At 47.1% G+C, this 15,365-nt stretch overlaps 1 protein-coding gene across 1 annotated transcript in view; it reads right to left on the reverse strand.

Moving 5' to 3' along the window:
* Positions 1 to 1,366: 1,366 nt before the first annotated feature.
* Positions 1,367 to 15,365, reverse strand: part of LOC142499009 (N-acylethanolamine-hydrolyzing acid amidase-like) — a 72,225-nt gene continuing 58,226 nt past the window's right edge. The window contains exons 9-10 of the mRNA XM_075607755.1: positions 4,526 to 4,554; positions 1,367 to 1,461 (exon numbers count right to left, since the gene is read on the reverse strand). Coding sequence (XP_075463870.1) covers positions 1,386 to 1,461; positions 4,526 to 4,554 — 105 coding nt within the window. The 3' untranslated portion in view covers positions 1,367 to 1,385. The remainder of the gene's footprint in view (positions 1,462 to 4,525; positions 4,555 to 15,365) is intronic.

The raw sequence follows: 15,365 nt of genomic DNA on the forward strand, positions 1-15,365 counted from the left end.
AGAACCCCTCACTATCAACCTTTGCGATACTCCCTATCTATCTCTCGTACCCCCATCTCTCCCCCTCACCCTCACACATAATACTCCTCCACATCAAACACACAATAACCCCCTGCACAGCACACACATCACACCCCCCTGCACCTCACATCACTCTCCCCCCTGCACCTCACATCAACTCCCCCTGCACCTCACATCAACCCCCCTGCACCACACATCAACCTCCCCTGCACCAACACATCAAGCCCCCCAGCACCTCACATCAAGCCCCCAGCACCTCACATCAAGCCCCCAGCACCTCACATCAAGCCCCCAGCACCTCACATCAAGCCCCCAGCACCTCACATCAAGCCCCCAGAACCACACATTATCCCCCCAGCACCACACATTAACCCTCCAGCACCTCACATTAACCCCCCAGCACATCACATTAACCCCCCCAGCACCTCACATCAAGCCCCCAGCACCTCACATTAACCCCCCAGCACCTCACATCAAGCCCCCCTGCACTTCAAACCCTCCCCTCCCCTCCCCTACCTTGGCTTGCAGTGGAGGAGGCGGCGGCAGAGCAGGCAGGAGTGCATGCACGCTCTAGCAAGCAGCAGGCAGGAAAGGAAGTGCCTCAATGCTAGAGTGCGCTGCTACCCTGCGAGGGGGAGAGGGCGACAGCGGGCTCGCGGGGAAGGGTGACAGCGGGCTCGCGGTGGGTGCGGGTGAGTGGACTTGGGAGGGAGAGGGAGGGGGAGAGCAGAAAGCTGCCGCGGGTTGCACAGTGAGTGCAGGCGGGCCGCGGGCCGCGTGTTGTGCAGGCCTGCTTTAAATGATTGTTTTCAGATGTCTGCGTTCTGTTGAAAATTGTGTATCAAATAATAACTATGATTTTTGTAAGATACATTTTAAACCATTATTTGATTAATTCAGAAATTAAGTGAGTTTAAAAACAGATTTCATAAGAAATATCGATGTTGTACAGCACAGAAGTGATTGCTAGCTCTTCAACCAATGGCATCTAAAGTTCATGCTTAGCCACCTGCAAAAAAATGTAAAGAAAATCACCAATAAACCATTATTTGATTAATTCAGAAATTAAGTGAGTTTAAAAACAGATTTCATAAGAAATATCGATGTTGTACAGCACAGAAGTGATTGCTAGCTCTTCAACCAATGGCATCTAAAGTTCATGCTTAGCCACCTGCAAAAAAAATGTAAAGAAAATCACCAATAAATTGTTCTCAGTAGACAGGAAACTTCTGGATGTATAGGCTAATGGTTTTGGTAGACTTACATAATCAAATAAAAAATTCTTACTACTGTGTATGCTTAGGAAAAACAATGAGATTTATTGCCAATCCCAAACATCTCACGTACCATCTTTTTAAACTTTGTTAAATTTGGTTCCTCATCCGAGTTGTGTATTTCTCTGGAAATGCGGCACTCATTACTGTTGTATAAAGTGTGGTACTGAAAAGGAAAAAAAAGGAAACATCTTCTCACTTACAAATGTTTTTATGTAATGTCTGCCGTGAAGTCCAGGCCTGTGCTATGCTGCTATTTCATTCTACCAAAGAATCTCTGGGACATAACCCTCGAGATGCCTCAAATGGTGTCAGATTTTTTAATTACTAAACACTAATTATACAGTTTCTCCATCTTGGCTCCCTTTCTTTTAGTTAGTATATGTATATCATTAAAACATTAACTTAACCCCTGGCACAGGATCAAATAATTAATTATATGGAATGCACAGTTATAGATAGTTACATAGTAGATGAGGCTGAAAAAATACTTCCATCCATCAAGTTCAACCTATGCTAAATTTAGACAACAGATACTTTATCCTATATCTATACTTAATTCCTTCCTGACTCCAAGAATTGGCAATCGGATTAATCCCTGGATCAACATCCTTCCCATGTATACTTATTTGGTATATCCCTGTATATCTTTCCCATCTAAAAAGATGTCCAACCTTTTTTTGAACAAATCTATTGTATCTGCCATCACAGTCTCCATGGGTAATGAATTCCACATTTTAACTGCGCTTACTGTAAAGAACCCTTTCCTTTGTTGCTGGTGAAATTTCCTTTCCTCCAACCTTAAGGGATGGCCCCGAGTCCTTTGTACTGCCCGTGGGATGAATAGTTCTTTTGAAAGCTCCTTGTATTGTCCCTGAATATATTTGTATATAGTTATCATATCCCATCTTAGACGCCTCTTTTCTAATGTAAATAAATCTAATTTAGCTTGCCTCTCCTCATAAGTTAGAATGTCCATCCCCTTTATTAATTTGGTGGCTCTTCTCTGCACTCTCTCTAGCTCCATAATGTCTTTTCTTAGGATTGGTGCCCAAAATTGTACTCCATATTCAAGGTGTGGTCTTACTAATGCATTGTAAAGGGGCATAATTATGTTTACTTCCATTCCATCCATTGCCCGTTTGATGCAAGATAAGATCTTATTTGCCTTTGCAGCTACTGCATGACATTGGGCACTATTGCTAAGCCTGCTGTCTACAAGCACTCCTAAATCCTTCTCCATCAAGGATTCCCCCAATATATCTCATTTAATTTGTAAGTCACCTTTTTATTCTTGTATACCAAATGCATAACCTTACATTTATCTGTATTAAATCTCATCTGCCATTTACCTGCCCATGTTTCCAGTCTCTCCAAGTCCTTCTGAAGAGAAATTACATCCTGCTCTGATTCTATTACCTTACACAATTTAATATCATCAGCAAAGATGGAGACTTTGCTCTCGATCCCAACCTCAAGGTCATTAATAAACAAGTTAAAAAGCAGGGGTCCCAGTACCGATCCCTGAGGTACTCCACTCACGACTTTTAGCCCAACCTGAAAAAGTTCCATTTATTACAACCCTCTGTTGTCTGTCCTTTAACCAGTTTTTCAATCCAGGTGCATATATTATTACTGAGTCCAACTTTCTTTATTTTGTACACCAACCTCTTGTGTGAAACCGTATCAAAAGCCTTTGCAAAATCTAAGTAGACCACATCAACTGCATTACCCTGGTCTAAATTCCTACTTACCTCCTCAAAGAAACAAATAAGGTTAGTTTGGCAAGATCTATCCTTCATAAATCCATGCTGACTATTACTAATAATTTGTTTTCCATTAGGTATTCCTGAATATTATCCCGTATTAAACCTTCAAGTAGTTTCCCTACTATTGAAGTCAGGCTTACAGGTCTGTAATCTCCCGGTTGTGATCTAGCTCCCTTTTTAAATATAGGCACCACATCTGCTTTACGCTAATCTTGTGGTACTGAGCCTGTGGAAATGGAGTCCTTGAATATTAAATATAATGGTTTGGCTATTACTGAGCTTAACTCCTTGAGAACTCTTGGATGTATGCCATCGGGGCCAGGTGCCTTATTTACTTTAATTTTTTCAAGTCGCTTATGAACTTCTTCCTCAGTTTAACCAATTGTTCATTAATATGGAGGTTGTGGCTTCCTCCTGCGGCAATACTATTGAACTTGATTCTTCCTTGGTAAACACAGAGGCAAAGAATTTGTTTAATACCTCAGTTTTTTCCTTATCTCCAATAATCTGCCTACCCATCTCACACTGAAAGGGTCCTATATTTTCTTTTCTAATTCTTTTGTTATTAAGGTACTTAAAGATTTTTTTAGGGTTGACCTTACTTTCTATTGCAATCCTTTTTTCATTATCCATTTTTGCTAATTTGATTGCCCCTTCTGACTTAAAGAATCTAAACGCCTTCCTCTTCTTGTCCATTTCCTCCCCTACCTGTTTATTTAGCCACATTGGTTTTGACTTATTTCGTTTATACTTATTACCCAAGGGTATACACAGATAAGTGTGCTTTTCTAACAATGTTTTAAAGACTGCCCATTTATCATCTACATTTTTCCCTGCAAAAACATCATCCCGTTGTATTACTACTAGATTAGACCTCCGTTTATTAAAATCTGCCTTTCCAAAGTTGAAGGTCTTTGTTGAACCCAAGTAATCTGTTTTTTGATAATTTATTTCAAAATGAGACCATGTTATAATCACTGTTACCCAAATGTTCCAGGACTTGAATATTTGTTATTACTTCTACATTGTTTGATATGACCAAATCCAGAACTGCCCCTCTCCTAGTTGGTTCCTCAATAATTTGGGTCATATAATTGTCTTTAAGCACCCCCAAAAACCTGTTCCCTTTTGTTGTAACGCTAATCTCATTGCCCCAGTCTATGTCTGGATAATTAAAATCCCCCATTATGCAAACATGACCCAGTTTTGATGCCTTCTCCATTTGCAAAAGTATTTTAGCTTCCTCAATCTCACAGATATTTGGTGGTTTATAGCATATTCCCACAAACATTTTCTTTATACTTTTACCTCCACTGCTAATTTCTATCCACAAAGTCTCTACATTTTCATCATTCCCTTCATAGACATCATCCCTTATAATAGGTTTTAGATCCGGTTTAACATATAAACATACTCCACCTCCACCTTATCTTCTGCTATCTTGAAAAACTCAATACTTACGGATTTAACACAGGGTTTACTGACAATACCTATAATAAATTAGAAAATATATATTAACAGATATAGTGTTATATACAGCAACACTAACAACTAAACCAAGGCTTTTTTTACTGGCTTTGACAAAGCCCCACAGGGGTGAAACGTGTTAGAGTGTAGCATGGGGCTATCCCTTTTTTGTCCATGATCCAATAAACACATTTTTTTGCATCAGCACAGTCCAGCCTTCTATTTTTGTCCAGCGATGCCTGCTTGTCTTCTCCCTTCACAGAGAGGTTCCTTCCTTCAGATTGCATGTACAGCGGAGCACGCCTACCCGGACAGAGCTACGAGATCAAGTGAGTGACGTACAAACTTTCCTCACGGAGCTACCCCAGGTGTAGTGGCCACATATGCGGGATTGTATTCAAGGGGTCCAGTGCTGGTTGTGAGACCTCCACTGTTCAGCCCTGTTTGATTTACTTATTATGAATCGCTAGGCCATTCCCTACAACAGGGGTACAAATTGCTTGTTACCAGATTGGGCTCCGTTTCATTTACAAACTCTCACTCCAAAGTGTCCGGATGTTATTGGCAAAATATTGATACACTGGCGACACACTTTATTCGAGCTCGGCTAGTCCCACGAATTCGGGTATACCCGGGTGTATTGAGGTTTGTGACTGTTTTCTGCCCGAGTGCATTGAGTTATTTTCCGGCAGGGATTGAAGCATTTTATTCCCGCTGGCTGCAATACTGCACAGTACATATATATATACTGCATTACAATTCATGAATTTATGCCATCTGGTAGACACGCGAAGCATTGCAGCCTATTAAATCCTAATCATTATCATTTAACAGATCAGCCGCCCGTCAGCCAGGCATGAACCCAGGCTGGGAAGGCAAATGCAACGGGGCTTGTCAGAGGTGAGGAGCGGCGCATTCCAGGTATCTGCCAGGTACATACCGGGTATTTGCTCGAATAAAGTGTGTCGGTGCAGTACCTACCAGAATATGGGACTGCTTACTCTGTAGCCCACGTCAAATTTTGGGGGGGAGCTCACCCCAATACCTTCTAGCATACCAATGTGATATTCATGTGAAATGTTATTGTGTTTTGTTCAGGTTTCATCAGAGATGGTACCCAAAATTTAGGACCCAAGCGAGGTCGTTGGGAATCCACCAGAGGGAGAGTGTAGCGGGGTCACCCCTGGCTACTATTCTACCCAATGGGCTGGCAGTAAACCCTGGTATTAACAGGCTTGCCAGTAGTTGGTATGGGGCTTTTCTCCTTCACGTTTGGTACCGCACTTGAGTTACAGCAGGGGGTGGTACATCCTGTTGTAGCTGGACAACGGGGTGCCCGCCCTCTGGCTGTACATAAGGTCAAGACTGCCCTAAATTTGGGAGTTGTTCCTTCCCTCAGAGGAAGGAAGGTCACACGTCGGGGAGCCTGAGATTGGGGCCTACCCATGTGCTCTTCCCTTCGGGGAGGAGTGAGTGTGGACCAATACCTCTGCCTCCGCTAGGGAGGTGCGTAAGAGCTAGGATGGCTGCGGGTGCCCTTTGCCTGTAGTGGCGGTCCAGGGACCATCTTCAGTGATAACAGATCCAAGAGACTGTATCTGGCAGAAGACTGCTGGGTACCTGTTGTGTTACTGCAGACCATAGTAGCAATGGAGAAGGTAGATTTAATGCATAGCAGAAACTGTTTAACACTGTTGATAAAACTGTGATGGTATGAGAAATTCTATGCAAAGGACAATTAACCCTGGTGTCACCAGTCTTTTAGGATTGTGACAACATGATTGCTTGGGATAGCGAACATGTGGTTACGTGACACAAACAGAAGTGGACGGATCTAGAAGACAATCAATAATGACATTCCGTTCCATAAATATTATAATGGCCCCTTGGTGCTTTTAGTGGAATGTTATTTGGGCAACCTTTGGGTTAAACACTAATCATTCATTTCAAAGGCATTCTTTGCTCTCTGTGTAATCACAGCAACAGTTAAGGACACATAAGCGAATATTCGATAAAACAATCTGCATTTCTTCTATAATAAATTATTTCAAAAGACTTTATATATTTATATATACACACACACGCATACATATGTAGCAGAGCCCCCCTCCTTACGTCAGGTGGGGGTGGCAATGATGGACTCGCGCCTGCGCAGTGGTGATGCGGGGCACATGTGCATCCGGACCCGGCCATTTTAAGATCGCGCATGCGCAGAAAAGGAGTGCACATGCGCAGTGACCCTGAGTTGCGGCGGCCATCTAAGAAGACGGCTCCGCAAAGGACTACATGTCTCAGGAACCTTAAGGATGTTGCAGAGATAGGGTTTGGCACGAAATGGAGTAGCGCACCAGTAGTGTAAGGGACAGAGAGGAGGAAGGTAGTGACCGGGTGCCAGTGGCACACGGACTAGGCCAGACTCCCCCAATGTCCCAGCTAGGCCCCTGAGCTCTGTAAGGTTGTAGTTGCTGCAGGGAAGGCCCTTATATAGGGACGCTCCCCTTAGCACGCTACAGTACCAGCGCACCGGTGACAGGACGCCATGCGGTGACCTGCGGCCTGCAGTCTGGGAACAGACCACAGGCCATATTGAAATTAAGGGACACCCTCCAGTGGGAGCTCCCTCAAGAGGCGGACGCATCCGGCAGAGAGAGAGGATCTGGTAGATTGTGTAGTGGGATCAAGTTGCAGCCTGCGGGCCCTTTATCTTCTATACAACCTGGTCTGGACGGAGACCAGGAAGGTACCTACGTGCACCAACAGCCATACACAGCGGGTAGCACTACTCCTCACACTTTAGGTGGGCTTGGCTCTGTGGACACCGAGTGTAAATAACACACAGTAAGCTCCACATTTTGAGTGTGCTGCAGATTCTATCTTTTTGTATATCCCACAGACTGGCCGGTGTTCCCTGTCTATCTGCCAGCACCTGGATTTCTGATAAGTATTTATTACTATTTATATGAGTATAGTTCCTTTCTTGTGTGCACCCAGCTTCAGTGTATATGTATGTGTGTGTGTGCGTATGTGTGTATGTGTGTGTGTGTGTGTGTGTATACTGCTGCGGCCGAGTTTATTCGAGCATTTGCCCGTTCTCGGCCGCAGCAGTTACCTGGCGCGCGCCGGAGGGTGCCGGGCGCGCGCCGAAGCAGCGGAGGAGAGGCCCGCCGATCGCGGCTTACCCCTCTCCTCTCCGGGTCCGCCGGGTCCCCCTCCCACCTACTCAGGTTGGAGGGTGAGTAAGTGGGAGGGTGAGTATGTGGAGGGTGGGAGGGAGGGTGGGAGGGTGAGTAGGTGGGTGGGAGGGTGAGTAGGTGGGTGTCAGGGTGAGTTTGAGTAGGTGGGTGGGAGGGTGAGTAGGTGGGAGGGTGGGTGGGAGGAGGGTGAGTAGGTGGGAGGGTGAGTAAGTGGGAGGGTGAGTATGTGGGAGGGAGGGTGAGAGGGTGGGTGGGAGGGTGAGTAGGCTTGGGTGAGTAGCTGGGAGGGTGAGTAGGTTGAGTAGGTGGGAGGGTGAGTAGGTTGAGTAGGTGGGAGGGTGAGTAGGTGGGAGGGTGAGTAGGTGGGAGGGTGAGTAGGTGGGAGGGTGGGATTTTAGGGTGAGAGGGTAAGTAGGTGGGAGGGTGGGGGGTGAGTAGGTGGGAGGGTGAGTAGGTGGGAGGGTGAGTAGGTGGGAGGGTGGGATTTTAGGGTGAGAGGGTGAGTAGGTGGGAGGGTGGGGGTGAGTTGTGGGTGGGTGGGGGGGTGAGTGGGTGAGTTGTGGGTGAATTGTGGGTGGGGGGGTGAGTGGGTGAATTGTGGGTGGGGGGGGTGAGTGTGTGAGTTGTGGGTGGGGGGTGAGAGGGTGACTTGTGGGTGGGTAACTGCAGCATGTTTTCTCAGCGTTACATCGGCGCAGCCCCCCGGGAACCCCCCAGCGAGGCCTCCCAACCCCCGCACAGAGACAAGGCCGTGGCCGACCCAGGGACATCATGAGGCCTCCCAGCCCCCACACATGAGACAGGGCCGCCCTGGGCCTCACTGCACCCGGAAGAGGGAAGAGCACGAGCTGCGGCGATGTCCCGCCTCCCCCCAGGGCACACCTGTTACCTGGCCTGGGCCCTTATGACAGAGGTGGTGAACCTGCGGACGCTCTGACTCAACATGATGGGGCCGGCGGCGGATGGCCCGATTGAGGTGGGGACCGGATTGCCCGATTGAGGTGGGGGGGGGGGCAGATGACCCGATTGGAGGAGGGGGGGCGGATGGCCCTGCAGGGGCCTGCGGCAGACAGAGGGGCGGAAAGGAACTGGCTGCCGGAATGGGGAGGAGTGAAAGCGCTGATGAGAGGAGGGAAAGTATTGCTGAGAGGCGGGGGAGGAGGGAAGGCACTGCTCAGAGAGCTGGAGGCGGGGTAATCTCCAGCAACAACATGAACCCGCCTGCGTCTTTTTTTTTTTTTTCTCCAGCTCGAGCGTGGGAAATTAAACAGCAGCGCGAGCAGGGAAAAATGTAAAAAAAAAACACGTGTGCTGCTTGGGCCAATAAGTGCTCGCCACGGTGTTAAATCCACTCGCGCCGGGGCGTGCAGATGTATAGGTTTGTCGAACAATGTATATGTGTATGTATGTATGTATGTATGTATGTATGTATGTATGTATGTATGTATGTATGTATGTATGTATGTATGTATGTATGTATATATATATATATATATATATATATATATATATATATATATATATATATATATTATATATATATATATATATATAATACTGTACAGAGAACATTGCTCCAAACCCCTAATGGTATTTAGGCTCTAGTGTTTTAGTAAGAGTTTCATGTCCTGTGTCAGACTGCGCGTACTTCACATTGGTCTGCCAGAATACTGGTATATCTAACTACCTTGTAGGAAGATGAAGGTAGATATTAGGATTACAGATTTACAGTTAACAACTACGAGCCCAGCATACAAAAGGTTAAAGCCTCCCCGTATATCTAACTTCATCTTCCACAAGGTAGTTAGATATACCACTATTCTGGCAGACCAATGTGAAGTACGCGCAGTCTGACACAGGACATGAAACTCTTACTAAAACACTAGAGCACACATACTTATGTGAGATAGGCAGCTAAGAATAAAATATTGGACCATTTTCTACACTGGTGACTTACCGGTTTAGATTACTCGCTATGCACATTCCAAGAGTATGTGAATGGAATAATTGATAGACTTCAACACATAGACATATACCCTTACTTGGCTATGTGTCTATTTTTAAAGTATACCTATTATGTTAATAAAATTGATTTTGCTTATAAATTATTTTGCTACCTCTGACCGCATTATAATATAAAGGTCCGCGGTGCGCCACAACCAGGGGCCCTTTTTATATCCGGCTTTGGATATATCTTTCCAGTGTGTGTGTGTGTGTGTGTGTGTATATATATATATGAGAAAGAGTTGGCCTTAAAATCACTACATGTTTTACCTTTCCCTTTGATAAAGTTGCATTTGTTGCGACGAAACGCGTCAGGGACGTACCTTACGACATTAAGTCATCACAGTGTGTGCATCCTTTACGGCCGGGGAGCACATGTAGTGATTTTAAGGCCAACTCTTATACCAGATGTACCTGGAGGATTTCGAGTGAACCGGAGGGACAGCGCTGTTTGGGAGACCTACTACAGCTGATCTTGGACTCTCTGCTGCGGTTTGGACTTGCCTTGGTGGTGATTATATATCACATACTGCTTATATTTTACCTTCCTATTGTGAGTGTTTTTAATCCCCCCATCCACCCTTCCCCACATTAAATGTTACAGTGTTACACTATGGGGCGTGCGCTCTCTGTTTTGTCTTTCTCATAGATTTTGCTGTGGAACTGGTTATTCCATGTGAGAGCTGCCGTGGGCCCCTGGACTCTGTACATTATTCTGGTGTTACCTGTCAGGACTCATCTTAGGGTTTGGATATTGGACTTTGAATTTTCCATGTTGTGTATCCACATGTTTGTTTTAGTATTTCATTGATCATTGTTTACAGATTATTAACGTTTTTTTACTTTTTAGTTTAGTTATTTTGGTGTAGTATAGGACAGTTAAGATATATAGGGTAAATAAGATATCCAGATACAGAGAGGGGGAGAGAGAGGAAGAGAGGGAGAGGGAGGGAGAGGAAGAGAGGGAGAGGAAGAGAGGGAGGGAGAGGAAGAGAGAGGAAGAGAGAGGGAGAGGGGAAGAGAGAGAGAGGGAGAGAGAGAGGAGAGAGAGGAAGAGAGAGGAAGAGAGGGAGAGAGGAAGAGAGGAAGAGAGAAAGAGAAGAGAGAAAGAGGAAGAGAGGGAGAGAGATGGAGAGAGAGGAAGAGAGGGAGAGAGAGAAAGAGAGGAAGAGAGGGAGAGAGATGGAGAGAGAGAGAGAGAAAGAGAGGGAGAGAGAGAAAGAGAGGGAGAGAGAGGAAGAGAGAGAGAGGAAGAGAGAGATAGAGAGAGTTAGAGAGAGGAAGAGAGAGAGAGAGAGAGAGAGAGAGAGAGAGAGAGAGAGAGAGAGAGAGAGAGAGAGAGAGAGAGAGAGAGAGAGAGAGGAGAGAGAGGGAGAGAGAGGGAGAGAGAGGGAGAGAGAGGGAGAGAGAGGGAGAGAGAGGGAGAGAGAGGGAGAGAGAAAGAGAGGGAGAGAGAAAGAGAGGGAGAGAGAGGAAGAGAGAGGAAGAGAGGGAGAGAGAGGAAGAGAGGGAGAGAGAGGAAGAGAGAAGAAGAGAGGAAGAGAGAAGAAGAGAGGAAGAGAGAAGAAGAGAGAGGGAGAGAGAAGAAGAGAGGAAGAGAAAGAGAGAGAGAGAGAGAGAGAGAGAGAGAGAGAGAGAAGAGAGGAAGGAAGAGAGAGAGGGGAAGAGAGGGAGAGAGAGAGAGGGAGAGAGAGAGAGGAAGAGGGAGAGAGAGGGAGAGAGAGGAAGAGAGGGAGAGAAATGGAGAGAGAGAAAGAGAGACACTATGGGGCGTGCGCTCTCTGTTTTGTCTTTCTCATAGATTTTGCTGTGGAACTGGTTATTCCATGTGAGAGCTGCCGTGGGCCCCTGGACTCTGTACATTATTCTGGTGTTACCTGTCAGGACTCATCTTAGGGTTTGGATATTGGACTTTGAATTTTCCATGTTGTGTATCCACATGTTTGTTTAGTATTTCATTGATCATTGTTTACAGATTATTAACGGTTTTTTACTTTTTAGGGTAATTATTTAACAATTGTTATTATCATTTGATATATATCTATATACCTGTTGGCGCTACTTTTTGTTTCTTTTTTTTGTATATATATATACAATAATAATATATCAATAGTATACATAATATATCAAATGATAATAACAATTGTTAAATAATTACCCTAAAAAGTAAAAAACCGTTAATAATATATATACAGTGTTCGACAAATCACCCAAAAATCTACTCGCCCAACCAAAAAATCTACTCGCCACCTAGTCCCGCCCCCAAACCCATCCCCAACCCCTCCCCCAACCCCTCCCCTAGTCCCGCCCCCAACCCCACTTTAAAATAAAATATATAAATAAAATACATTTAATAAATTCCTAGTCAGAACAACATTCGTTTTTGACAAATGTATTTATTACATTATACTACAATTAGTCCTTGTTACGTGTGTGTGTGTGTGTGTGTGTGTGTGTGTGTGTGTGTGTGTGTGTGTGTGTGTGTGTGTGTGTGTGTGTGTGTGTGTGTGTGTGTGTGTGTGTGTGTGTGTGTGTGTGTGTGTGTGTGTGTGTGTGTGTGTGTGTAAATGTCGGATCTAGAAATAAAAGCCACAGGTGAATGACTAGTTTCCTGAACTCCTTAACCAGTATCTGGACGTCCCCGCTTCACAATATCTAAAGCAGCAGTCCCGCCTGGGATTTACCTGATCCGCAGTCCCTCAATGTCCAGGTACCTCATTCCCGCAATGTTATAAGTTGGAGGGGATGTGTTCCCTACCTGTCTTCTCGGTTAGGGGGGGTTCCGATGTCTTCCGTGTGAAGCTTGAGTCAGATCTGGAAGAAAGCAGTATCAGTTATTTTGGTGTAGTATAGGACAGTTAAGATATATAGGGTAAATAAGATATCCAGATACAGAGAGGGGGAGAGAGAGGAAGAGAGGGAGAGGGAGGGAGAGGAAGAGAGGGAGAGGAAGAGAGGGAGAGGAAGAGAAGAGAGAGGAAGAGAGAGGGAGAGGGGAAGAGAGAGAGAGGGAGAGAGAGGGAGAGAGAGGAAGAGAGAGGAAGAGAGGGAGAGAGGAAGAGAGAGAGAGAGGAAGAGAGAAAGAGGAAGAGAGAGAGAGGAGAGAGGGAGAGAGATGGAGAGAGAGGAAGAGAGGGAGAGAGAGAAAGAGAGGAAGAGAGGGAGAGAGATGGAGAGAGAGAGAGAGAGAGAAAGAGAGGGAGAGAGAGAAAGAGAGGGAGAGAGAGGAAGAGAGAGAGAGGAAGAGAGAGAGGGAGGAAGAGAGAGATAGAGAGAGTTAGAGAGAGGAAGAGAGAGAGAGAGAGAGGGAGAGAGAGGGAGAGAGAGGGAGAGAGAAAGAGAGGGAGAGAGAAAGAGAGGGAGAGAGAGGAAGAGAGGGAGAGAGAGGAAGAGAGGGAGAGAGAGGAAGAGAGGGAGAGAGAGGAAGAGAGAGGAAGAGAGGGAGAGAGAGAGAGAGAGGAAGAGAGGAAGAGAGGAAGAGAGGAAGAGAAGAAGAGAGGAAGAGAGAAGAAGAGAGAGGGAGAGAGAAGAAGAGAAGAAGAGAGGGAGAGAGAGAGAGAGAGAGAGAGAGGAGAGAGAGAGAGAGAGAGAGAGAGAGAGAGAGAGAGAGAGAGAGAGAGAGAGAGAGAGAGAGAGAGAGAGAGAGAGAGGGGAAGAGAGGAAGGAAGAGAGAGAGAGGGGAAGAGAGGGAGAGAGAGAGAGGGAGAGAGAGAGAGAGAGGAAGAGGGAGAGAGAGGGAGAGAGGGGAAGAGAGGGAGAGAAATGGAGAGAGAGAAAGAGAGGGAGAGAGAGGGAGAGAGAAGAAGAGAGGGAGAGAGGAAGAGAGAGAGAGAAGAAGAGAGGGAGAGAGAGGAAGAGAGAGAGAGGAAGAGAGAGAGAGGAAGAGAGAGAGAGAGAGGAAGAGAGAGAGAGAGAGGAAGAGAGAGAGAGAGAGAGAGAGAGAGAGAGAGAGAGAGAGAGAGAGAGGAGAGAGAGAGGGAGAGGAGAGGGAGAGGGAGAGGGAGAGAGAGAGAGAGAGAGAGGAGAGAGAGAGAGAGAGAGACTGAGAGAGAGAGAGAGAGAGAAAGAGATGAGAGAGAGAAGAGAGAAGAGAAGAGAGAGAGAGAGAGAGAGGAGAGGAGAGAGAGAGAGAAAAGAGACAGAGACGAGAGAAAAGAGAAAAAGGAGGTGAGAAAGACAGAGAGGAGAGAGAAAAGAGACAGAGGAGGGAGAGAGAGAAAGAGACAGGAGAGAGACTGACGGGGAGAGAGAAAGAGAGGGGGAGTCCAGAGAGAGGGAGACCAGAGAGGGGGGAGACGGGGGGAGACCAGAGAGAGGGGGAGACCAGACAGAGGGGAGACCAGACAGAGGGGGAGACCAGACAGAGGGGAGACGGGGGGAGACCAGAGAGAGGGGAGACGGGGAGACCAGACAGAGGGGGAGACGGGGGAGACCAGAGAGAGGGGAGACCAGAGAGAGGGGGAGACCAGAGAGAGGGGAGAGGGGGAGACCAGAGAGGGAGATGGGGGAGACCAGAAAGAGGGGAGATGGGGAGAGACCAGAGAGAGGGGAGACGGGGGAGACCAGAGAGAGGGGGGGAGACCAGAGAGAGGGAGAGGGGGGAGACCAGAGAGAGGGGAGACGGGGAGACCAGAAAGGGGGGAGACGGGGGGAGACCAGAAAGAGGGGAGACGGGGGAGACCAGAAAGAGGGGAGACGGGGGAGACCAGAGAGAGGGGAGACGGGGGGAGACCAGAGAGAGGGGAGACGGGGGGAAACCAGAGAGAGGGGGGCAGGGGTGACTGACTGACCAGGACAGGGGTGACTGACTGACCGGGGCAGGGGTGACTGACTGACCGGGGCAGGGTGTGACTGACTGACCGGGGCAGGGGTGACTGACTGACCGGGGCAGGGGTGACTGACTGACCGGGGCAGGGGTGACTGACTGACCGGGGCAGGGGTGACTGACTGACCGGGGCAGGGGTGACTGACTGACCGGGGCAGGGGTGACTGACTGACCGGGGCAGGGGTGACTGACTGACCGGGACAGGGGTGACTGACTGACCGGGACAGGGTGACTGACTGACCGGGGCAGGGGTGACTGACTGACCGGGCAGGGGTGACTTACTGACCGGGGCAGGGTGACTGACTGACCAGGGCAGGGGTGACTGACTGACCGGGGCAGGGGTGACTGACTGACCAGGACAGGGGTGACTGACTGACCAGGGCAGGGGTGACTGACTGACCGGGGCAGGGGTGACTGATTGGGGGGGGGTACCTCTGGTGTCACACACATACTCCTATACACACATACACATTCTCCCATATATATACACACACATTCTCCCATATATATACACACACATTCTCCCATATATATACACACTCCCACATATATACACACACTCCCACATATATACACACACTCCCACATATATACACACACTCCCACATATATACACACACTCCCACATATATACACACACACACTCCCACATATATACACACACACACTCCCACATATATACACACACTCCCACATATATATACACACACACACACACTCCCACATATACACACACACACACACACACACTCCCACATATATACACACACACACATATATACACACACACACTCTCCCCCCCCCTACACGC

This window comes from Ascaphus truei, chromosome 1, assembly GCF_040206685.1.
Source record: "Ascaphus truei isolate aAscTru1 chromosome 1, aAscTru1.hap1, whole genome shotgun sequence".
In the NCBI taxonomy this organism is placed as follows: Eukaryota; Metazoa; Chordata; class Amphibia; order Anura; family Ascaphidae; genus Ascaphus; species Ascaphus truei.